Source organism: Corvus brachyrhynchos, unplaced genomic scaffold (genome assembly GCF_000691975.1).
Source record: "Corvus brachyrhynchos isolate BGI_N302 unplaced genomic scaffold, ASM69197v1 scaffold340, whole genome shotgun sequence".
Taxonomy (NCBI): domain Eukaryota; kingdom Metazoa; phylum Chordata; class Aves; order Passeriformes; family Corvidae; genus Corvus; species Corvus brachyrhynchos.
In genome coordinates this window covers 131,233-156,763 of record NW_008235987.1, presented here as the reverse complement: position 1 = coordinate 156,763, position 25,531 = coordinate 131,233, and the positions used below count along the sequence as shown (strand labels likewise).

Genomic DNA, 25,531 nt, shown 5'->3' with positions numbered 1-25,531 from the left:
GGAGCCCCGGCAGGCGGCCGGTGCGGTCCTCGTGCAGCACGGCCCGGGCAGCAGCTGCCGTCCGTTGTCCCCGAGCCCAGAGCGCGAAGCCCGAAGGGGGCGGCTTTGGGCACTTCGGCCTCTGCCGCCGCAGTGCGGAGAGGAAGCGCCGTGACTGAGCATTTCAAGAGCTCAGGCTAAGTGAGAGGCCTGTCCTGTCCTGTCTCTGGTGTCGGATGGTCGGGGCGGAGAGGTGAAAATGGTCCACCTGACTGAACCAAATATAACGGCATCCATGACAAAATCGTTCATTCTGCATCATTTTATAAAGCTACTGACCATCACCAGGATGAGCACAGTGGAGGATTTCTGCTTCTCTTGGCCACTACCTTCCAGAGTATCAAAAATGCTGCATCTCTACTCCAGTCAAAACAGCAGTGTAACTTGAGTTACAGGACTTCTTTTCTTCAAAAGAGAAAACTCTCACAAAATCATATAACAAAGCACCAGAGCCTAAGCAGGGTTATATGTACACTCCAATTGCTCAGTAAGCCTGTTAAGAGTCTGTCCATTGACAAGCCTTCACAGCTCAACTTCACTGTGAAAGCCCGTATTTCCCCCTCTCTCCACCTTTCTAGCACGCATGGCTGTGATGAACTTGCTGCAATAAATAATTAAGTTTCAAGCTTCTAATTATTTTTTACCATCTTTCATTACCTCTCAGCAGCCTAAAGAACAAGGTTGCTATTTGAAATATACAGCCTCCACCGCTATCAGCACTCACTTTTCCTCTGCTCAGCTGCTCCAGGAGGTTTTTTTTTTCCTTTCTTTTGACCCTGATTTGCAGGTGTGATGTCTGGTAACTTACTTAAGCCCAGAAGAAACAAACACCTGCTTCCTATTCTACCTTACATCTTTTGGGTTTTACTCCATCTCCATCTCAGCACCAGTGAACTTTGCTTTCCGGTAGTGCTATTTAAAAGTAACCAGTTCTATTAAACTGTGGCACTTCTTGCATTTTTTTAACTAGTATCTTCAGCAAGAGAGGTGTATTTCTTTGCCTTCAGGAAAGGAAAATAATAGCTTTAATACTGATGACAACATATGCTATGTGCCATACATTCTTGAACTCTTCCTATTGCAGATTTAAGGTATATGGTCCATCACTTCAAAACAGCAATGTTCATTTGGGAGCCTTAACAGTTCCCCCATCAGAGAACTCTTCTTTAGTCTTGAGATTAAGATCAGCATGGTTTTAGCCTGTGAGAAGCTAGCTGAAAAGGATGGAATGTATCAGCTGACAAGAATCCCCACTTCAGTTTCACAGAGAAGGGTAGGTGCGGGGGACTTCTCTTCTGCCCTTGTCTTCTCAAAATAAGAAACTGCAATATTGGATTTTGCCTTCTGATATTATTCTACCTCTGTCTAATGTGATGGGCTACTGAGAAACAACAAGCAATACCAGCGCTAATAAGGTTTTTATTTTTGGCACACTGTGTTCAGCAGCCAGTTATAATGGGTTACATGGCAGCAGCTCATAATTAGATAATTATGGGGAAAAAAAGCCCTAAACAAAACAACTTGCTGCTTTTCAAATAACAACCACAAGAACATTGACAGCATATAAGCTGTAAGTAATTCTTAAGCAACTTCTATGACTAAAACAGTATCTTCAAGCTCTGCTTAGATGAAACCATATATATTTGTTTATACAGGGAACTCATCAAACTCCTGCTTCAACAGATGGGACAGCATTAGTCCTTGCTGCCTCCACACAGCCCATTCAGATAAGTTACACACTTTAGCACAGAACTATTGTACCTGTTTAAGTTTAATCACTCCTTTCTTTTTCCTTCCAGTTTTAAATATAATCAACACAAGTAGGACTCTTTCACCTTTTTTTTTTCAGGCTCACTACAACTGCCAGTAGTTAAACCAAACCAACTAGTCCCCATTTGTTTTGTTTCATATAGTACCCTACGCCAGTAGGTGCAGTGACAGTGTGCAGTAGATGTAATGAAGTCCCATGGGCCACACACTGTTCACACAGCCACTCCAGTATCAGTATCCAGTATCCCTCGCACATCACACTCCTTCTGTTACTGTCTAACACTCAGACATCATACCTAAAACTTCAGAGCATATACACCCATTGCCTATCCAACTCTCAGAGGGACCCTGAGATAGACACCATTGTCCCATTTTACAGATGGGAAAACTGAGGCAGGAATATTAATGGCTTGTCCAATATGGCAAATAAAAGCCCATCTAAGAGTTTCCACTTCAATACTGTGGTTGTATCTAAGGTACCAAAATCATGGCAACAAGAAGCCATGCTTCAGAATACTAAGCCTTCTCCACAGACTACAAATCAGGTATGTCAGCAGCAGTTTTTGCTTTATACCATGAAGGGAGAGATTCCAGGTGAAACATGAGATTAAGAAATGGTGGTAGAAAATAATTCAAAAGCCAACCAGTGATGAATTCTGTTTAATACTAGGAAAGCCAAAAAGACATGCTTCAGACCAAAAAGTATTAACTAGAAGGGGAAAAAAAAAAAAAAAAAAAAAAAAAAAAAAGAAAAAATGAACAAGACATTTCAAAATGGTTTAAGCTGACAGTATGTTGTTTTATTTCAGATTTCACAAAAGAAATACTTTATAAAACTAAAACCAGTTAACCCAGCCACTATCAACAGAGGGTGGTATAAGCAAAAGACACTAGGTCAGAACCTGCAGTGAAGAGCCATCTGTTCCTGTCACTGGAATGCTCGTGTATCCTGTCAACTACCAGGATACTTCACTGGGGGATGAAGATGGAGAGAGCCAGGGTTTTACAGCAGTTCTGAGAAGCACATTAGCTCCTCCTAGTTGGTGCTTTGTTGCTACCCAGGTCTCCTCTGTATCATAAGTGTAGCAAGGATTTACTGATTTCGGAAATGACAGATCCAGCATAGCAAAGGCAAGAAATTTTTCAATTGAATTTTATGCAAATTTCCTTCAAAAAGGTACTGTATTTTAAAATCAGACCATCAAACTGATTACTTAGCTAACTTATGTGGGATTTCCAGTCTCATTACTGAAAGGAAAATGAATACACAAGGCTTAAGCAAGTCTTGTGCTAAATAAAATATATAGGGGCTTTGGGTAGATCCTTGTATGTTTGCCTGAGCTTTGATTATGGGAGAGCAGGGGCGGGAGGATTTTTTCAGTTACTGTAAAGGAATTCTATTCCCTGCCCTCCCCATTCCAAATTTTTCATTGGGTGGCGAGACTGGAGGTGAGAGGGAATAAGGTAAAGCACTAATCTTAATGCTTTACTAAGGTTCTGATACAGCAGGCCACAGAACCTTGCACAAATATAAACAAAGTACCTGCCTAGGGACAGCTTTTCCTGTTTTTATCATGCCCAAGTTAAGGCTGTTCAATACAGCAACATCTGTCAAACTATCCACCCTATCCCCCCAGGCCCCTCTCTCCTTTGAAGAGTACATGATGGCAAGAATCCTTCCTTCTACCTATTCCTTTCTGAAAAGGGCAGGGCAGTGGGAGAAAGAAAAAAACAAAAAAAAAAAACCAAGAAACCAGATTATTTCAGAGATGCATTTTGGTTTAACAAATGGGCAACTTTCCCTTGTAGAATAAACCTTCCCCTCCAAAAAGGGATGTTTCTTTTCTCCTATAACCCACGATAAATTAAAACCAAGTAAGAAGTCTCTGGTTTGACACAATAAATACTTAGAATATAGCAAATTAAAAAATATAGTTACAAAACCCTCAGTGGAATTCTCTTTCTGACCTAAACTGCAGACAGATTCTTCACAGACAAAAAGTATCTCCAAAATCAGCTGCAGCTCCTCTCCTCTCCCTGTTCACTAGGCTTGGTCAACAAGTGCTATCACATACCCTTTGGAATACTGTTAAGACAAAAACAATATAAAGCACAAGAAATCTACTCCTAAATTTGTTTTTTATACTGCCAAGGGTGTAGGAAGCAACCATCTGTGGGGAACCCTCATTGCAGTGCACAGTGACAGTGTCACAGCACTACAGTTAACATGGACAGGGAGACTAGGGGGAAAAACAGCCATAGGAAAGGAAGGAGATAGAACCCATAAAAGTTGGGAAAGGAAAAGATAAGCAAGAAAGAGACAGAAAAAGACCAGTTGAGTCCAGCTGGACTTCCCAGTTCTGGCAGCAGAGCAGATGAGATGTTGAACAACAGGAAGAGTTCCTTGGGGTCTGTCATAACATAGGAATGTTGTTGGCATTTTCTTCGTCATTGACAGTGAGTAAGGAGAAGTTAACCCTCTCTGACACTGACACGTGGCTCTGCCAGTGAGCTGTGGATGATCCCAATAATTGATTCAACACCATCTCCCTCCAGCAAAGTGCGGTGATCCCCTTCAATAACATGGACAGATACTTTTCCGTCGCATACCTGCATAAGTATGAAAAAGAAGAACTTTTCATTCACAATTTACAACCAGCTAATCACCTAGCCACTTTGGGTTTGTCAGTCTTCTAAGTTACTAATAATTTAGACCACTGCCTCTGTCAAACTCAGTTAAAAATAGCACCAGTTTTACTCTGACACATTTTCACAGACCAGCTGTGGGGCACTGTTTGGAACCAGTGTTTTAAAGCACAATAGTTTGACAGCCTGACAGGTGGTCCACTCAAATATAAACTAGGAGGAAGTCAACCAACCTAGTACCAAAAGATTAATTTACCTGCAATATCAAAGAATGAATGATAAAAGTAGCTACTTCCAAGCCCTTAAGTAAACCAAATAAACACCCCCTGCATCTTTCTACCACCACCAGGAATCTTCCTTTAAGGTCATTATGTAACTTTAATAACATATAAGTTAGCCTGGAATCAATAATGACTAAATTAGATGTCTGAAGGGATAAGGAAATGCCAGAAGCAGGAAGGGAATTCTGAAAATCACTTCCTTTTCCCCTGATATTTGCACCAATTTAACCCTTGTATGTAAGCAGGGGCTAAAGAACAGTGACCTTATCTGGACTACAGGCCAAACCCTGACTTTTTTTTTAGCCCACAAGAAACCCACTTCTAACTACTACCTTCTCAGTGAAAAAAATGCAACTGAGAAAAAGCTGTCTTTGTCAGAAGAATGACACTTGCTCTTCAGAAGGGTGCCCTCATTCAGTGAACTAACTTTAGGGCCTACAGCGAAAAGAGACTGTAAGATGCTCTCTTTTAACATTGTTATTATCCAAAGTCATTCTAGAGAGCTGCAAGAACCGGCTATAGAAAACACTTATCCTATATACAGGCAAGACTTTCTGGCCCTCACTACCCACAGAAAATGCCTGGAACCAATCATCTCATTTGCTTTTGGAGACTTCTAATTCTTGGTAGAGCATAACAGCTGCAGAACGATAATTTCTGTCAGGTTGGTTTTGTCCTTTTTTCCTCAGTACAGATGATTTCCCATGCTTTTCTTTGTCTTCCCCAAGTATCAAGAGAAACTCAACAATCACCAGTGGGCCTGAGACTGACCTCTGAGAGTTTATAGTCTCTACCTAGACCTTCCTCATATTCATTGTGAGATTTTGCCCGCATCAGTGTCACGTTCCCATGATACTTGGAGTCTGGTATATACTTGTCAGCAGCCTTCAGTTTATGGTAAAATGAAGTAGCAGCAAAGCTGAGTGCTTCACGATTGATGTTTGTATGAATCTCAGTTATTAGGTCTACAGCAGCATTCACACGAGCCTCCAGATCTTTCAGGGGCAGAAGAATCTCCAGCAGCTGGAAATAGAAACATTTTTTTTCCCACATTAGTCTCAATAGCTGAGAATCCCATCTACATTAAAAAAAACCCACACCCCTCTTGCGCAATATAAAGACATATAGAAACAGTACCTTATTGTATTCAGTGCCCATAAATTGCTGAACAAAGGCACACAATGCTTCAGTCTCCAGTGCAGCCTCATTACCTTGGGTCAGTTTGGCTCTGTAGCTCTAGAAAGGAGAAGAATACAATGTGAATGTGCGAGGGATGTGCCTGACTTAAAAGTCAGATAAAAACAATTAGAGAACCAAAGGTGCGAACTGGGAAAAAAAGGAAGGGGGGAAATCCCTTGAGGACAGACTAGAAAGAAAATCCACAGGTAATTGCCAAGAGCCTAGTGTTCTCTAAAGTACAACAAAAATTAAAGGGAAGCCTTAAGCAAGGTTTCCTCACACCACTACAAGAGGATCTTGACTTGCAGACACCAGGATCTTCCAGAAGACATACTAATATTATGATTTATCATAGCAAGAACAACATTTGTGCCTGAGCTCTTGCCACTTAATGAAGACCACCTCTCATGTGCTACTACCCTTCAGCCATCTCTAAGCAGCCACTGTCTACAGTTGTCTTCCAAAATCCCTGTGAAGAAAAGTCTGTCGGCTTTTCAGATTGCACATATCTACAATAGTAAGCTCCGAGAAAAATGAGCCCTGATGAGAGATGATGGTCCCCAGAAAGAAGATTCTCTTTGCGCCCCTTACCTGGGTATATGCTGCCACAAAGGAATGAGACCCATCAAAAAGGAATAAACTGTTGAATGCATGGGAAGCATTTTGTTGTGCTTGCAGTTGGGAGCACATTTCAAAGGCTACACAGGCACCAAAAGAGTATCCAGCAATGCGGTAAGGTCCTTCAGACTGTATCTGCTTCATGCAATCAATGTAATAGGCTGCCAGGCTTTGGATGCTGTCCAAGGGAGCGGCTAGAACATGGAAGTGAGTTAGAAACAGACTGGTGAAAAGACACTGGCAGAGACAAATATGTTTTCATGCACTCAGAAACAACCCTGATGGAAACATCCAGGTTACTTTGCAGGTAAATTACTAAATTATGGTTAACAACTTGCACTTAGGACAAGTAGTGGTAATATTCCTGCTTTCCAAGGACAGGTTGAATAGGATGCTTTGACTTTTGCACACAAACTCTTCAATCTAATCTATTATTCCTCTTGATACCTGGGGATGTTTGACATGACCCTATACAGACTAATACGCCTGATACTTGTTCTTCCAAGTTTAATAGTCTAGAAACAAAGCCCTCTCTCTAAGCAACTACAGTTCAGAATGTTGTGTGTGCAAATTCAAGATGAAGAACTGACATACCTTTTGTGCACTGGAGCCCATAGCAGGGCATGTGAAGTCTGGAGGCCAGAGTGTAGAAAACTGCAATGGATCCTTCAATGGGGTGAACAAGGAAAAGAGGGCGCTCCATGCTCTGAACATCATTGAGACGAGTAATAGTTGGCCCTTCTGGGTTCACCAGTAAGTTGTTCAGATCTAGTTTTGGAGGTTCACCTGGGCCTGTCTTCATCAGTGGGGATGACTTCAGCTCTTTGAAGGAAAGCACACCAGACAAACGCAATTACTTTCAGTGTCAGTCTTGGTCATGTAGCCATAGTCCTAACAGACAACCTCAGGGCTGCTCTAAATTAGCCTGCTGCCTCACTACATCATCAGGTCACAGACAAAGGGATCTTCCAACTGTCAATTGCTCTGCAGCACCTGCATATGCTTTTAAGCTTCCTGTAAGCATGACACTACATTGTTTATTCCCCAGATAAGTAAAAGGTCTCAAATTGCATCCTACAGAGAGCTGCATAAGAGTACTCATGCATGCAGCTGCTAGCCGAGCAAGAAAGCAGCTTTCACACTTGCTCGTACATCCCGCCCCAGAAATGATGGGCCTGTCCCAGTGGTCAATACACTTCTTTGACATGTCTGTCACTTAAGGGCTACTCAATTATAACTTTATTTCATGATCTGATAGGGGTTTATGTCACTAGAGATGAAAGCAATGGACTGGGAGTTTATTTGGATTCAGGTGACTGGTAGCAACCCTAATCCAGACACTCTACCCTCTGCTGTCCTGGACTTGGAAGAAAGTTCACGCAGCTTGTTGATCGTAAGGAGTCGAATTTCTCTCATGGTCATAACGATGTCATAGTCTCTCTCCAGCATCTGGCGCACCTCCACACCCATCAAGGAATCCAAGCCCAAGTCAGCCAAGGAACTCTCAGCATTCAGACTACTCACATCACGGACCCCTGCGAACAAAACAGCATACTAGCAAAAGGCCAATTTCTTTTCAGGTTTAGGCCTCTCTAGCAGCCTTCTCCACTTTCTTCCTTCTCCTAAAATCTCAATGAACTGCAGCTACAGAGCTGCAGTTTACCTTCCACGATCATCTAATACTTTCGTAAGTCACCTCTTCTACAACCCCCACCTTGTCATATGGGATCTAGTATTTAGAGTACATATTAAATGTGCACAGATTTATGGCAGGGGATACATCAGTCCCAACTAAATAGCTGTGAATATTTTCACATCAGCTCTAGACCAAATATAGAACAGCCAGTCAGCTAGACAGATTTCACACACTGGAGGCTCTAACTGAAACTGCAGTCCTAGACCTAATGCAACTAATCCTCAGCTACAATGGGATGAAAGTTATGTCAATGATGGTTGATTTCAACACTTGATGTCTATCACACTGGAGGAGGAGATGATATGTTTAGGCTTCATTGCCTTTTCCCCTTTAATTTTCATGCTGTTCAATCTCTCACCCTTTCCTTACCCGTAAAAGGCCTCTCATAATAAGACCTGCATCTACAGCTTTTTGTCCACTCCTCCACCTTGTGCTGTGCCAAGCTGCCACCCTTCCCACTATTAGGCTTCTTTACTAGCTCATCCCTTTGTTGCTTTCATACTCTGTTTCTTCCAAACTAACCCTATAGCTGATGCGATTTCCCAGACACTTTCCTATGACTTCTAAAAGCCACATCTGCTCTGAGAGGTCAGATTTGCTGTCAGTGAGCTGCAAACAACTCCTTAAGTAACACTCAGGAGACTGTCTTTCATTATCGGTACCTTTTTTGGTAGAAAACAAAGGATCAATAGTCAGTTCTGTCTGCAAAAGAAACAACTGACGTGGGACATAGGTGGAGTTGACAGCGATTATTCGCTACCCGCACAAAAATAAGAGATGCAATGGTAAAAGAAAGCGGGTTCAAGACAGACAGAAGGACATGATACTTGCAATGCATAGTTAAGCTATGGTTATAGATGTTCACACGAGATGACAGCTGGTAAGTGAATACACTACCAGTTAAGACACTAAGTAGAGAAAAGCTACTTTTTGCAGCATGGGGACATACCAAGGTGAATGTTTGAAAGCTGGAATAGTACTCAGAAAGTTAGTCATGTATTTGTTCTATTACGTGCTGCCCCAGAATTTTGCTGTTGGGGGCTGTTCCTGTTGATTCTCCATTTGGAGAAAGGTACCAGTTTACTCTAAATAAAACCCAAGCCACTGGAGTATATATGCGTACCTATGTAAACACAGTAACAGAGAAAAACCCATACAAGAAACAAAGTCATTATTTGAGAGAAGGAGCAGTGTTAAGAAAAAAAAAAAAAAAGAAATCAGTCTCACAACAGTAACATACCCACACCACAGGAGATCGGGAAGAGATGCTGAACAGAGCACTACTGCTTTCCAAAAGTTTGGAGAGACTAGACACTGACCAGTGACAGCACTTACCCAGGATGTGAGCAACAGCTTCTACAAGATCCCGCTGACTACCTCCTTCAGCTTTCACTGAGACCTTCTCTGCTAGGACAAAACTGGACATGACAGGATGAGGTTGATTCAGGAAGACATCGAGCACCTCCAGGCATGAGCTGATTTGTTGCGGAATCGTTCCCCCCACCACAATGTCTTTGTTTCCCATTGTCTTCAGCAAGATACCCACATCACCAATGGCTCCCCACTGGATTGCCAGGCCTGGAGGAGAAATCAGAAGAACACACTAAGCAGCTAACTAAAGGACATGGCAGCAACAAGAGTGAGTTAATAAAAAAGGGACTTAATAAGCAGCTATGCTAAGGCTCGCATTTCCTTTATACTGTTAAATGGTCAGTATTCATTCACACATGAATGACTGGGGGAAACATCTAGGAGCGGAAAACAGCCTTCAATGTACTTTATCAGTCCAGATAAGTGCACAAGTTTCTGGTGAGCTGGTCTTCATCTGGATGTTTGGCGAGGCAGTTTATACTGTGCAATGAGTAAAGTCATCTTACCTGGGAGTCCATCCTTATGTCGCTGCTCACAGATACGCTCCATGGTAGAATTGGCAAAGCCATAATTACTTTGCCCAGCATTTCCTCTTCCACAGCTTACAGAGGAGAACACAACAAAATAGTCCAGGTCTGGACACTTCTTACGAGTCACCCTTGGAGCAGAGCAGGAGAGAGAAACCTCATCAGAAAAACCTGCTGATTGTACTACCACCCAAGGCTAGTGCAAGACTAAAATGACTAAGTTCGATCAGTTCTGTGACCTTAAAAGCAGTTCTTATTTGTCCCTTCTACAGACACTTACCAATCCAAATGAAGGGTGCCTGAATACTTGGGCTTGTTGACCTCCCAGAATAATTCTGGGCTCTGATTTTCAATCATGCCATCTCTAAGGACCTATGGGGAGCAGGGAGAGGGATTGAAAGAGAAAGTGTAGTTTCAGTATCTCCAGTTTCTCTGTTTAATATGCCACATGGCTTGAGAGATGAGAGGATATCACTGCGCAATGTTATTTTTGTAACTTCACAGTACAGACATATCCCAAACATCCCAAAATATGACAACACAGCTTTTGCCAAGTCTGCTTTTTTCAGTATTTTTTCAGTATTGACACCGCAGAAGTTCTACATGGGATTTTTCTTGTCCACAGGGGTCTAGGGCAACATCTGTGTTACCACAGAACTGAACTTGCTGGCCAAACACTGTTGCTTCTCAGGTCAAGGGAATAGACCCATAAGCCTTTAGTCACCAGGTAAGACCAAAGCATAGTGTCCTTTGAAAGGCAGAGAACTTTACTAAAATTGTATGAAGCCTGACTGCCTTCAGTAAAAAAGTCACTTGAATGGATGCTGCCTCTTAGAAGTCCTAAGCATTTTTGTCACTCACCACAGCCAAATTAAAGATGCCTCCAACTGGTCCAAGCTGCAAAGCTTCTTCTATCAATAGCTGTGTTCCTTCTAGTGTTCCAATATCACTGGTAGATACCAACACTTCGATTCCCAGTGCCTTCCACTCTTCAACACGTTTAGCCTGGTAGCCTAGAAAAAATAAAGGTGGACAGTGCCTGGGATGAAGCATCCCAACGATAAGGCTTTGGTTAACCTGCTCCTTTATGCTTTTCTGACTAGATAGGGACTCAATAACTAAATAATTCCTAATTCAGCTATAAGACAAAAATTGGACAAAATCTGAACAGTAACTAGAAATCATTTGAAATTCAGAAATATTCTAAATAGATAAAAGTGGAGAACAGCATTGGGAGACCCTAAGGGTTTGGGTGGTGGTAGGGGGAAGGAAGGAAAAGCATAACTGTGTAGAGAAATGAACAAAAATTTGGGTACTGAGATAGGAAAGATTGGCTAGATTACAGCAAAACAACAGATTATAGCAGCACAGCCAGAACTTGAGAAGAAGTATTTGATCTATGTGTTTGTACACACAAGTGGTGTGATTGTGAACTTGCCAAAAGAAAGAAGAAACCTGTAGAGACAGAGAGAAGCTGTGTTATGACTGAATTTGTATGGGGAAATACTGAAGACTATCACTGATAAGAAATCTCAGTGCTGCCACTGTAATCAAACTAACACCTTAAATCTGAGTAAAAATGTTTATGGATGTAATCAGATAGTAAGGTCCATCTTTACAAATGAGCTATCTAAGGAGCAAGAGTGAGCATCCACACATGTAACTTGAGGGACAAAGTATCTTTAACAAGGAGTTTTTAGGCCCTTCCTTGTGGCATGTGATCCAACACGCTACAGCTAGTGGACAAGTCTGTGAGGTAGCCAGACTGCAGAGGGCACTAAGGTAAAAGAAAGGCTACAGAAAAAAATCCTGTGTAATAGAGAAAATGGGTTGATAGAATTAGGAAACATAAAAGGGGGAAAGTAGTAGTTGGAAAAAAAGGTCAAGCTAAAAGATAGTTCCTCCTTTACAATAAAGGAGACAACAGCTTGTTTGAAGTGAGATAATACAGGAAAGAAAAGAAAAGAGATCAAGACGTTATTAGTCACCAACAGGACACTTAAAAATGGAGAGAAACTACAAACTGAGGTCTCTTGAAAGGCAATCATGCTCCCTGTCCCCTTACAATTTTTGCTTACCAGTTCGTATGCCAGAACGCGACGTCAGTATAATTTTCTGTGCTCCTCTCTCAACTAGCCACTGGGCCAACTCAAGCCCAAATCCTCCTAGGCCCCCTGTGATGATGTAAGACTTGGTAGGTAGACAGGAGGTTCGGGAGATTGCAGAGATTTTAACTGGTTCAGACTTTCTTAAAGAATACTCCTTTTCCTCTTCTTGGACCTTCCCTCCACAAAAAAAAACCCCAACCAACCAAAAAAAGCCACAAACAAAAAAACAAATAACACAAAGAAAACAAGAAAACAAGAAAAAAAAAAAGTAGTTACAATCAGATACATAATGCATCTCTGTATCTCTTATCTCTCCATGCTATGCTCCTCCAGCCAATGTGAATGAAACTTGCAGCAGCAGTGCCAGACTTGACAGTTACAATTGTGACAGCGTCAGCAGTAAAAACCGACCCTGTGCTGCCTTACTCATACAACTTAAACTTGAAATGGATAAAAGTATCCAATCGTCACCAGAGGACGGCCAGATGCATCAGAGAACCAAAATCATTATCTCATTACCTTGATCATAACTTTGCCAATATGTTTTCCTTGTGCCATGAATCTGAAGGCAGCTTCTACCTCTTCTTTGCTGAAGACTGTACTCCTCAGGGGCTTTACTACACCATCTTTTATGCCTTTCTTCAACAACTCTGATACTAGCTCCCACTCCTGGTTTCCCTCATCAAATATTGAATCTAGTAGGATCCCATGAAATGCCACATTCTTGAGGAAGAGAGACATCCCTAGAAAAAGCAATTTGGTTATGACCTGATGCTGCTGACATTTCAAAGTGGAGCCTATCCTCTGCTTCAGAAACATTTCTGGGAAGTTCACAGGAGTAAAGCAATCAAATGCTTGAATTCTACATTTTCCAAACTCATTCTTGCATATACTCTCCAAATGCTATATTCATTATGTTATTCTCTTACAAGCAGACCAGTTTCACAGAAACTCCACTCCCAAAAATTGTGTGTTGAGAGGACAAGCTATATCATGGTCAGTCTGATATTAAAAAGGACATTTTTTTTGTCTAGTGACAACTGAGTTAGAGCCACAGGGGAGCTAGAATCCTACATACATCATGTCTATCTCCACAGGAGACTCTTCCTCATAGCAAGATTTTACAACATGATAGGATCTTTTGAAATTTAATTAGAATAAGGAAGCAGACTGTCGACGCTATATGCAATCATTCTATAACAGGAGAACATAGCTGTAATTTTTCACTAACACACCACCTTATAACATTCAAAAATTTTTTCCCACCCAAGAGAAACCAGGTTAATCTTGCCCTGTGCCTTCAAAATTGGTAGATGCTGTTGACTACCTTGAGGGACAAGAGGCCTTGCAGAGGGGTCTGGATAGACTGGAACACTGAGCAATCATCAATCATATAAAGTTTAGCAAATGCCAATTGTGCACCTGAGACCAAGTAACACCAGATACAAGTATAAATTTTGGGGAGGCTGGAGAGCTGCCATGCAGAAAGGGACCCAAGGGTGCTGGGCGGCAGCTAGAACCTAAATGAGAGGCATTTCCTGATGGCCCATCTTACCAAGATGACTGTTGTTAGACAGATCAAATTTGCCTATTTCCAAGAAGCGCCCATGTCGAGCAAGACAACGCAAACTGGCTTGGAGCTTCTCTTCCGCCAAGGAATTTAACACGAGGTTGACACCTGCAATGAAAGAAGAAGCAGCTACTTAAACTCAACTCTGCTGAGAGCCTAACTCTGTCTTCAAGTGACTCATATTGTCTTTAGAATGTAAAACTGCATAACGTGGCATAGCTGACAAAAAAAGTAAAAATATTTCTTGAACCCCACCTTTTCCATTGGTAACTCGAAGTATATGCTGCTCAAAGGTAGTATCCCTGGAGCTGGAAAAGCTATTAGCATCTAGCTGTGGGAATCTTGCTTGAAGATACTCACGTTTCTCAGTGGAACCTGGAAGTAGAAGACAGGTTGAAAGATGTCACTAATTTAATTTTTATGATGAAACAGCCCATTTTCTGCTGCACATCTTTCCCCCAAGGACTGTAAGTAAGCCTGAGAAGCCATCTCCAAGATTTCAGTCTCTCAAGGTGTCAGACCTTAGGACAAAGGCTGTCTGGTTGCTCCTGCACATTTATGAGATAGAGCAAGGACCAGAAACAGATCAGAGCCTTTCAAAGGACAGGCATTGGATTCATATTACTAAATTTAAAATGAGAAAGCCATGATCTTCTTCCATACCTTTGATTATATAGTGTACAGAGGTAGATAAATTTGACCGTGCTGTGGAATTTTCAAGTACAGAGTCAGTAGCTGTATTTACCATGTATCCTGTTCTCAGCCTGGAAACTAGATCAAAGCTACAGCAGATCATATTGGGGGAATAAGTATATACCTAAAAAATATGTATATACTTATATATATATATATATATGTGTGCATACACATGCTTCCTCTATTTATTATCTACAATCTATTTCTCCCCATGACTTTGGGCCCTCAGTACTCACCTACAGTAGCAAAGACACGGCAGCCCATGCTCAGGGCAATGGCAATGGCTGCTTGGCCCACACCTCCTGAGCCAGAGTGAATAAGGATACTCTCACCCTTCTTCATACCACCTCGAACCACCAAAGCATAATAAGCAGTGGCATAAACCACAGGCACTGAAGCTGCTTCTTCTAGAGTCCTAAGGAGCAAAGCAGAAGAGATATCTTTAGCCTTGGAAAAGGCTACTAGATTCTCCTGATGAAATTTGCATAAGAAAGTGTAAGAAAGTTGCATTAAGAAAGTGTAAGTGGTTGTCAATCATACAGCAGACTACCACAGCTGCCAAGCACAGCCGAGTTTCCTCATTCCGCAAAACTATTTCACTAACTAACCAGTAACATAACCAACACTGAAATCCCAGTGTATACTGAAACACATGAAGCTAAGAGCGCAAAAAAAGATGAGAGCCTTGTGCAAGCCACTGTACAAAAACTAGTGCTGAACTCCTGCAGTGAATCTAACCCAAAATCCTACAGTCGCTTGGGACACTATAGCCCTGTCACCATTTCCAAGAGGAGAATCTACCCACTGTACAGCACCCAGGTTTGATCAGGGCTGTCATCAGCCTCAGGCAGGAAGGCAAATCTTAACCAGAAAACAGAAGCTGACCTACCAGTTTTCAGGCACCTCCCATAGAAACTTCTTGTCACAGTCTACCACTGTGGCCAGCCCCTTTGCTGGCAGCAATCCCATCACTCTTCTTCCAGCCAGGTCCCGTCCTGAGAACTCCATGCCCAGCATACATTGCTGCAAAGCCCAGTTACCTGAAAGAACATTAACACCTTTTACAAAAAAAAAAAAAAAATTCTCTTCTAAAATTCCTTTACTAGAGCAGCAGTCCCTGAAAGTCTAAACCCCAGAGACCTGAAGAGTGCTGGGATTTTTCTATTCTGTACACAGTTCATAAGTTGCCATAGTTAGTCTCACTCCAAGAATGGCAAAAAAGGACTTGGTCTCATTAAATCTTAAGTATTTATCCTTGATGATATTGCTTTAGTTTCCAGTTTTCATCTGAGAAATTTCAGGAAAACATCTTGTTTCAGAGGCAATTCTGTCCCTCTGAAAAAGAATGATACATAAACTAGCAAAGGATGATCACCACAAAAATATGTAGTGAATAAGTCACATTTTAGGCAGACACTTATGTCAGTTAGAGAATCATAGAACAGTTTGTGTTGGAAGGGACCTTAAAGATCATCTTCTTCCAACCTTCTGCCATGGGCAGGGGCACCTTCCATTATGCCAGGTGGTTCAGTCATGAAGGGAAATACAGCCCTACTCAAATCACCCATAAGAATCTCCCAATGAACTTAATTTTTACAGGTTCCACCCCCTCTCTTTTAAATATATTTTTAAAACCATTTCATAGACATTACACTAATTCTTAACTCGCTATGAAGCAAGATAATACCACCTCCATTTTGGAAACAGGCAATTACTTCATTGTGCATTTTTTTTCCCTGATATCCAAGCATGTCCAACAGCATGGCAGCACAAAACTTCAACATTCTCACCTTGGTGTTTACCATGCCCATCTCTGGAACCTCCATCAACTTGTTTTACCTCACACTTGGTATCTATGCAATGCAGCAAGCATTCTCAGAGCACGGTTTACTAATTGTGCCATATGAAAAAAATGGAACTGTAACCGGAAGTAGAACTTGGAAGCTTTTGGTGTACATCCCTGAAAGAGGGCTGTACTTGCTTCTCAAAAGCATGCTTTCTGGCATACACTCTAGCCAATGCATAACTAACATTCAAGAGATTAATTCTAGAACAACAATACATAAATACATTTCCTTCTAGTGTAACTAACTCACCAGGGATAGCATCTGGAGAAAGCTTCCCCGTGGCCAGCATAATGTCCCGGAAGTTGAGAGATGCATAATAGACTTTGCAAAGTAAAATATTGGGATTAGCTGTGTGGAAGTGTCGAAGTGGGGAGACAATCCAACGAAGAGATGAGAGATCTCCACGAGTCAGCACATTTACATAGGCATATTCTGTCAGCTCCTGAGGTTGTGCTGCAGAAGAAGGAACAATAAGAACTTCCACACATTAACAAAGGTACATGCCTTCCAAAATGACTATATTGCTTGTGTAATTTATACCTCCTCCTCAATTTGCTATCTAGAAAGCCCTTTCTTGCTTTGCAATACTACTGATGCCCGAAATAGCCTATCCCTCCTCCTGGCACCACAATGTGCTACTGTTCACTTTGAGCTGGAGTAGAAGAAAACAAAATTGTTCATTAAAAATAATAATAAAAGGTAACTATAGGAACAATAGCTACTTATTTTCTATTCAAAGTTCATTCAGATTCAAGGCCTTGCGAGTGATCCTCAGATCTCAAAGGATGTACCTTGCTGCAATGGGAGATGCCTGAAGGAGCCCCACTTCCCATCACGATACACATTCATCACCAGGTCCTTCTGAACAATCTTCTGCATCTCCAGGGAAGAAAGACTCGTAGGCGGGACAGCAGATGAAGGGTTCAAGTTGGAAATGAACACACACCTGAAGACGAGAGTTGTCATTTTGTTTGTTTTGCTATAAGCCTGAGAAGCAGCTAACACAAATATCTCATCTCCCAAATGTGATTCAAGGGCATGCTTACGTACCTGATTCGGTGGCCTTCTGCTTCAAGGCGAAGGCAGTTCACCATTCCCAAAATTCCCGAGTTCGCACAACTGGTGGCAGTCAACCACACAGGCTGCTCTGATGGATCAGCCAAGACCTCCTACAGGACAAACCCCAAACTGTTTTACTAGGAACCATGAAGAAAATAGCCCTCATGTCCTTGGCAGAGATTAGTAAGTTCTATTTTATTAAAAGTAACTGAACACACGCACACACACACACATATACTCTTCTTTTAACACTAGTAAATGTCTCATTTAGAAAGTATAATGATTTGGCAATTCAGATACCTAGGACACAAGAGTTCTCACCTTTAAGGATTCAACCCACTTATAGTTCATCTCATCTACTGGCAGAAAAACGGGTGTTTTGACAGGGGTTTGCCGACGACACAGGTAAATAACTGAGCCAAAGAATGACTTCTTCATGGCAACAAGATTCAATGAAGCTTTGCTGAATAAGTCCTCCCACTGTGCCTGTCAAATCAGGTAAAGCAACAAATTAACAGCAAAGTCAAAAGTCAGAGTTTCTTGCTTTTTCTTGAAAACTTGCTCTGTATTGTCTTAGTACAAATATATGTTGGATTAACATAACAGTGTTTTATCCACATCTAGACTACTGCTTCTCCCCTAAAGGATCTTCCAAAAATGGGAGTACAAGTATCTCAAAGTCCTGGTTAAGGAACCAGTCTTAGCACACTAGCAGGTGTGCAAAAACCAGAGCAGTGACCATGCCATCAAATCCCATAGGGCATTTGAATGTGTCTACCCTATTTCACATAAGTGCTGTCTGCATGGAGATGGGGAGAAGCAAGGGAAGAAGCACCCATATATCTAAGTTACACTGAAATGGCATTTCAGAAAAATAAAAGAATGAAAACGCATGTATGGCATATCCAGAAACATTTAAGGATCTACTATCTGAATGAAATAAAGATGACTGCAGGCTCTCAGAAAAGCATCCATTTGCTTTTTGTATGCCAGGCACAGACCAGAAGAAGGTTTTTTACAGTGTGATCCCTTATATCAAGGACAAGAGACACTGTATCTAGAAAACTTTGAGAACTGTATTAAGTCCTGCCCACTCTTGCCTGGCTTGCATCATTTTCTTCAGAGAGAGTGCATTCAACTGAAATGTATCTTCTCCCAGGGATTTGCCAATACCAGGCTACTGATACTAATGACAGATCTATGTTTTTTGTTATCAATGCCAGTAGCATCTCAGTGTCTTTTCTTTATCCCCCTGTTTATCAGGAAAGATGCTGAGAACTTAATCTTTCTTCTCAAATCCCCTGGAAAAATGTCTGCAGGAAGTAAAGGGCTAGAATCCATGTAATTGCAAAATTCAAAATCCAACTACCCCACTCCAGAATTATAAACAAAACCCAAACTATTAGAAGTGCTACTCTCTTCTTGTTCTAAAAGAAGAGAGCTGAGAGGCTGCATCCCCTCGAATCAGGAAAAACAGTAAGTTCTGTAGAGGCGCAGTTTTCCATTACTGCTCGGTCTAACCGTTGCCAAGAGAAGATGATGTCCCAGTTTCCACCCTTACCCTTGCCACTCCCTCTCCTCCTCTTGTGCAAGCTTTGGCCTTAGTTCACCTGCATGATATACCAGTTTGAAGATACAGGTGCTCTTCTCTCCCTCCTGCAACTTTCTCAGGGCTTATTTTACTGTATCTCATTATGGGATCAGATAATGTAGGGACATGGAAAGGAAAAAAAGAGGAAAAGAAAAATACAAGAGAAAAAGCCTTCCTTCCGGGAGCACTTTAATGTTAGAAGAAATTAACTAGCTTGTAAAATCTCACTCCCAGCAGTAGTATCACAAGTAAGAGAGATATTCTGATACCAAAGCATTTCAGGATCCTACAGTGATAAAGCTGTATCCCACCCAACAATGCAGCATGTGATTTTAAGTATAAAGAATTTGTCCTGGCCAGTGTTTTCATACAGATTAGACAGATATACAAAAGACAATGAATTATTTTCAGTGCATTAAGAAAGGCTTTCCTGACTGAACCTACAGTTTACTCTCTCAACCTAATATGTAGTAATTTGCAAGTCCTCTCTTCTGAAGACGTGTTTATTAGACATTTCTGCAGAAAGCCTCAATGGAAAGGCATGCAAGCAACGCCTACTCAACATTCACCATCAGAGCATCTGCAAGCAGCAGACTCAGACTATCGTGAAAGTATCTGTCCTTCCAGGAGGCTTACCTGATTCAGGAAGCTGTTTTTCTGCTGCAGATCTGGGCTTGTAAGGAAACCAACAATTTCTCCAAGAGTTTCTCCCTTAAGAAGGGTGTGCAGCAAAACAAACCCTCCTTCTTTCACAGCAGCTGCCAAATTAGAGAGTATTTCAGTGGTATTCACTAAAACACTTGTTGAACAGTTGTACACCACTAGGTCAGCATTGTTCAGATTTCCAGAGGGAAGGCTAGATGGATCCCACTGGCTAGAGACAACACCAGCATCTTGTAGCTCTGTTTCAATAGCTGAAAGGTTTTCCAGGACACGGTCAGTGGCAATGTACTCCACCTGCAACAGGGGCTGAGTATTCAGAATACTTTTCACACGAGAGAACAGTTGTCCACTTCCTGCGTTAACCTGTGAGAAAGAGGGGAAGGAAAAGGAGAGACCAAATCAAAATATGAAATGACATCCAGAATTATAACTGGAAAAACAGCAGCATGTAATCAGGTTACTGGAAGGCCTAGAAACGCTAGGTATGGTCCCATCCCAGGCATCCAACCAACCTCTACTATCTTCATCCTATGACTGATCATGTTCTCCAATGCCACATCCAGGCAAGTCTTCAACTCTGCAGAATCTAGCAATCCACTGAGAAGAGGGTCATTTTGGAAGTGCATTTTCTCTCGAATCACAACCTGTTGCAGTTCAGAATGGAGGTTTCCATTCAGTTCCAGACGGCAGATTTCAGCAAGGATATGCTGAAGGCCCTTCTGTGTGGGTGAGGACTCTGTAGCAGCCACTGCAGTTTCTAGTCCAGGGATGATTAATTTGACCCCATGCACTGCCACCTTAGACTGTAAGTTCTGGATCAGACCTACGGAATAGAAGGGGAAATGAAAGGAAGAGTCAAGATTTTCCAAGAATTTTTCTTTTCCTCTTTGCCTCCATTTGCTACACCACCTGACCAGCATCACAAATTACAGCATCCTACATCAGTAGCCCAGCCACACAGATACACTGCAGCCTCTGTACATTCACATGATTATGTATTGTGCAGTAGCTGCATTCCCCAAACAAGTACGCTTTGTAGCAAAATAAACTAAACCACCACAGTTACCTGTATTAAGACTGACTGAAAGAGGGCAACTAACAGAAAACTTGTGATTGATTTAGGGAGCTGTGGAGGAAAATTTTAAGTTTCTGCAGATACAAAAATACTAAAATGCTTTTTTGCTTTATAAACTCATGGCAAATAGTTCATCCTGACTGAGGATCAGGAACAGGATTACAAAAAACAAAATACTCTCACCACAACCTAGGAAAAAAACCCTCTGGGAACAGTATTTGGATGCTGCAGGGGAAAACTAAGGAAAAAAGAAGAAAAAAAAAGGAAAATCTTTACAATCTATTGCCAAATCTAAGGATAAGGATGAAGACACTTCACCAACATAGAATAAAAAAAATTACTGTCTCAAGGTGAAGCAAAATTCACGACTAGAGTAAAAATTAAAAAAAACCCCACTAGATAACTTTTTTCTCTTTGATGAAAAGGCACTTAAGGTGATGAGTTTAGTGGATGCCTCTCCACCCAAAACCACTGTATTTAGCTACCAGTTTCACAACAGACTGAACTGCTCCTATTCTATTCTCATAGCAAACAATTGTTTTGATGTGTGCCTCACTAAATCATTTTCCCTGTTTGGATATGTGCCCACAATCAAATGGGAACAAGCATGTCACCTTGCCTATCTTGGCAGTTCACAGGGAAAAACAAAACAAGGTTAAAGACTCAAGTAAGCTCTCCTGTCAGTGTCTAAAGCAACTAGATTGGGTTTCTCCTTCAAGATGATTTGTTCCCCTCTGCTTGCAGAAGGGGTTATGCCATCTGACACTACATCTGACTGTTATAGAAGGGTTGATGTCCCTCTTCATGGCTTTTTACTCTTCCCCACATTCTAGAGATCTCAGGCAGAACTAGCTTTTAGCTTCTAGCAATCATACAGAGAATCCTTGCTGAAGTCTTCTACAGAGACCAACACTTAATATCTGAGATGTTCTGAAGTAGTACAAACAGCTTCTCTCAGACTTGTCTCAGTGCTACACTACCTTTGCAGCGCTCCAGATAGGCATGAAGATGGGCACTGGAAGACAAACAGCTACTCTCAGTGTAGGGCACAAAGCAGAATTTTTCCAGGGTGGGAGGTGTCCGTTCCTGTTGTCGTCGTGGTGCCACAGAAGCATGAAGACCGTTGATCTGAACGCCTCCTGCTTTAAGGCTATCAAGGCAGTGGTCCACAACAACTTCAAAAGCTGAAAGTCAGGAAAGAAATGTAGGTTACAAAACAGAAAAGTATTTTGTTCAAGGTGATCTGATGAACAGTGCTAGATGAGGCTGTTACACAGAGATGTTACAGAGTTGCAGAATAGCCTGGAGACTAAGAGGGCCCCCCCCAAGTCCATCCTACTACTTCAGAATTCACACATTCACCCTGTAATCAGAACGGCAGTCAAAACAACCAGCAAAAGTTCAAGCATGAGAGACATCACCTTCTATATTGTCCTGGTGTTGGCACACCTGCTCTTGATGCAGCACTGGATCAATACAGACTGAGCGAATCCTCGTGGGTAAGCGTAGACTGCGGCCAGTCTCAGCTAAGATCAGCACGTGTAGCAGAGTGTCAAGGAAGGTCACCCAGTTTCCATTCCACAGAACTTTCCCTGCACTTGCTGCAGAAGAGGAAGAGAAAGTCTCACTATTTCATCATGCATCAGATGCTAGAATGTCACTGCTTATTAAATGACAAGTTTGGTGTATGTACCCAGCTTCCCCTGTAAACTCCAATAGTCAGTTCTACATTGGAGATAACAGCTTTCTCAATGCTCTATTAGAACTCTTGGTTGTTCTCCCTTATCACACAAAGTATAATTACCTCACAAGACACAGTCAGGTGAACTGTTAATACAAATGGAATTAAAAGATCAAATAGTCATCATTACAATATCCAGGCTCACTGTGCTTCTTTTGAAAGGAAATTCACCTTCACTGTTGCATTCTAGAACACCCTGGAAAGTTGGTCCATAATTATATCCACGCAGATGCAGCTCTTGATAAATGTCTTCTTTCAAGAGTCCAGACTTTGAGCTCCTCTCTAGAGTCCGAAAGCCATCTGGCTGGTTAAGGAAATTCTTCTGAGCAGTGTTTTCCAGGAGGGAAATCTTCCCTGAAGGGCACAGTAACAAGAGTAACAATCATTATCATTGTTTATAAATAATGGATTTTACTAAGACCATGTATACACTTACACTTCCTTCACTTACCACTCACAGCCAGATTCCCATTTCCTGACACCTCAAAGCAGCGTGAAGCAGGCAGGAGTCTTACTTCCAGCTGTACTGATCCTGCAAGAAATATTGAGAAAGACAGGACATTAAGGTCATTTATTTCTACCATCCTGAAGCAGAACTTTTTCTTTCACTATCTCTAGACTCACTGCTCACAACACATTATAAAGATGACCATAATATGTACTACTTGACTGTATGAATCCATTCCTTTGCTCAGTCATGCTGTATTCTTCTTCATAGTCTCTCTCCTGCATTCCTCCTCATTTTTCCAATGCATTCCTTTCCTCCCACTCCCTCCATCTTCACCACACAGTTGTGCAGTTATACCAGCACTCTTCACTCACCCTTTTTGGGAAGGATAGTTGCCTGATGAATTGTGACATCTTCAAACATAACAGCCATTTGCTCCATGGCCGTGCCAAGAGACCGTGCCAGTGTTCGCCAAGCCAGCACTAGGTACCCAGTTGCTGGATACAAAACTCTGCCATCAATGCAGTGACCAATCAAGTAGTGGTCAGGAGAGTCGGGACTCACATCTGTCAAAGAATAAAGAGCAGAATAAAAATAATAAAAGCACTCTAATAGAGAGGTCTTTCCCTCTCAGTGTCTAGAAGAGGTTCTAGTTTCCCCAACTATCCTGCCTGACAACATGCAGCTCTTAAAATTAGTCTAAAGCAACAGAGATTCCTGGTCTGTTCATGTTCTCTCATCCCATTTCAGAAACAGATACAGGTTTTTTTCAATCCAAACCAAACATTTAAACTTCAGAGGATGGCTTCAAGGATGGTGTTTTGAGTATCCTTTTCTTAGTTTTACAAAAGGAAACACACAGGTAAAGCAGCAAAGTGACAAATAATAAACCCCAAACCAGCAACACACCAATATTGTAGACTGAAGCAGATGCAGAGCCTTTGGAACCTGCTGGAAAGTCTTCAGCTTTTGGAACATCCCAGTCCTGACTGTGGTCCCATTTGATGCATGGAGAAATAAGGGGTGTTCCCACAGGGACAGGGTATTCCACAGGTGGGAACAAGTTATTTCCAAGAACACTTATGCTAGAAAGACAAAAAGAATCAAGACAGTGGGGGAAAGGATGGGAAGAAAAAGTAGGGAAAAAAAATGGTTATAATACTTAAGAGGTCAGGCATACCATGTGACACTTAATTGGTCTCAGACTCCACGTCTGAGATGTACCATGAACACTTACTGCAGCCAAATTTGTAATTAGCAGTCTACAAGATGCAAAGTTTATTTCCAAAAGCTAGTTCCAGGTTCCTAGGCCTTTAAAACGGGACTTGTCTTTAGAAGGCACCTTCCCAGCCCAAGCAGTCTCTAACCCAAGGGAACACATCACAAGTGAGCATGCTATGTACGTAAAGCACAAATGTACAGCCCATTTTTTTTCAAGGTTTCTTGAAGGAGTATTTGAATTCATGTGAAGACATGCATACTAGAGAAGAGACCTGCATTCCCTTCCGTTCTCCCACTCACCCTCCTCCCCTAGTCTCCTTACCCAGTTAAATGAATCTTTCCAATCTGTGTTAGGAAGAACTCCAGATTATTTTTGTGTTCTTTCTTCATCAAAGGTAGAATGGTGCAAGTTGGTTTCAAAGTTCTCCTCAAGATAGCCTGGTCAAGTAGAATCCATAAGTCATCAGTGGAAGGTATTACTTACCACTTTGCCTCTGAATTTTTCTCTATAGGTCTCAAACCACTTACGTATCTGTGCCAAGAGTTCTGTGCTAGCTGCTGGAACATACACCACTTTAACAGGGAAGAGTACCCTTCCAGCAACCCAAGTTGTTGCACATCTGGTAAAGCAGAACCTACAGAATATTAACGTAATTCTGCCAAAACACAAATATCCATTTCCCAAGCAGACTGTGAAGTGAAATCAAAACCTGCACTTGAACTGCAAAGTCACCTTCTCACGCCTCCCACTTGCACACACTCCCTTCCCAGGAGCAGCACCTTCTAGTCTGAAGTATCTGAGTGCATTTTTCAAGCAAAAGCTATTAGACCGAAAAACTCAGCCTTGAACGCCTGAGCCGATTTTTATCTTCTCTTCAGTTTGATCCCATGATCTTTACATGAGAAAAGAAAGAAAAGCCAGAACACTCTCAAGCCCAGACAATGAAGTCTTAGTCACTTGTGTTAGAGTCCAAAATTGTTCAGTGATTTCAACATGAGGCATATAGTCTCTTTTTCAGAGAAAAATATCTGCCCAGTTTAAAAACTGTACTCTGATTCTCCCTTCAAGTCACTTTCAAAGCATAAGACTAACATGATGTAGTAAAAATACACTGGATTGAAACTCAGAAGCTCTGTATAACTATTAATCTTGATTCATGAGTAACTACTATTCTTCCTAAGACCTCTCTTGCATGCTACAGACCAAATAATAAAGACCAGTCCTTGAGACTTAAGGGACAGAGACAAGACCACACCACTGATCCTGTGGAGCAAGTATTTCCCAATGCACCTCATGTTCTGCATTCTCTACTATGAAGCTAATTCCACGAGGATCAATTTTCATAGGGTAGGGAGAAACGAGTAATGATCTGATCTCTTTAGGG

The 25,531-nt window shown here is 41.7% G+C and overlaps 1 protein-coding gene across 1 annotated transcript in view; it reads right to left on the bottom strand.

The window, feature by feature from the left end:
* Positions 1 to 2,451: 2,451 nt before the first annotated feature.
* The window catches only part of FASN (fatty acid synthase), a 36,443-nt gene continuing 13,363 nt past the window's right edge, over positions 2,452 to 25,531 (bottom strand). The window contains exons 14-42 of the mRNA XM_008630814.2: positions 24,469 to 24,584; positions 23,835 to 24,010; positions 23,300 to 23,491; positions 22,929 to 23,009; positions 22,649 to 22,831; positions 22,158 to 22,337; positions 21,717 to 21,920; positions 20,174 to 20,484; positions 19,635 to 20,024; positions 17,729 to 17,893; positions 17,399 to 17,517; positions 17,140 to 17,294; positions 16,598 to 16,801; positions 15,391 to 15,541; positions 14,738 to 14,916; positions 14,061 to 14,180; positions 13,791 to 13,913; positions 12,755 to 12,978; positions 12,206 to 12,407; positions 10,989 to 11,140; positions 10,408 to 10,499; positions 10,107 to 10,258; positions 9,565 to 9,807; positions 7,880 to 8,068; positions 7,128 to 7,355; positions 6,507 to 6,727; positions 5,874 to 5,972; positions 5,508 to 5,759; positions 2,452 to 4,419 (exon numbers count right to left, since the gene is read on the bottom strand). Coding sequence (XP_008629036.1) covers positions 4,282 to 4,419; positions 5,508 to 5,759; positions 5,874 to 5,972; positions 6,507 to 6,727; positions 7,128 to 7,355; positions 7,880 to 8,068; positions 9,565 to 9,807; positions 10,107 to 10,258; positions 10,408 to 10,499; positions 10,989 to 11,140; positions 12,206 to 12,407; positions 12,755 to 12,978; positions 13,791 to 13,913; positions 14,061 to 14,180; positions 14,738 to 14,916; positions 15,391 to 15,541; positions 16,598 to 16,801; positions 17,140 to 17,294; positions 17,399 to 17,517; positions 17,729 to 17,893; positions 19,635 to 20,024; positions 20,174 to 20,484; positions 21,717 to 21,920; positions 22,158 to 22,337; positions 22,649 to 22,831; positions 22,929 to 23,009; positions 23,300 to 23,491; positions 23,835 to 24,010; positions 24,469 to 24,584 — 5,241 coding nt within the window. The 3' untranslated portion in view covers positions 2,452 to 4,281. The remainder of the gene's footprint in view (positions 4,420 to 5,507; positions 5,760 to 5,873; positions 5,973 to 6,506; positions 6,728 to 7,127; positions 7,356 to 7,879; positions 8,069 to 9,564; positions 9,808 to 10,106; positions 10,259 to 10,407; positions 10,500 to 10,988; positions 11,141 to 12,205; positions 12,408 to 12,754; positions 12,979 to 13,790; positions 13,914 to 14,060; positions 14,181 to 14,737; positions 14,917 to 15,390; positions 15,542 to 16,597; positions 16,802 to 17,139; positions 17,295 to 17,398; positions 17,518 to 17,728; positions 17,894 to 19,634; positions 20,025 to 20,173; positions 20,485 to 21,716; positions 21,921 to 22,157; positions 22,338 to 22,648; positions 22,832 to 22,928; positions 23,010 to 23,299; positions 23,492 to 23,834; positions 24,011 to 24,468; positions 24,585 to 25,531) is intronic.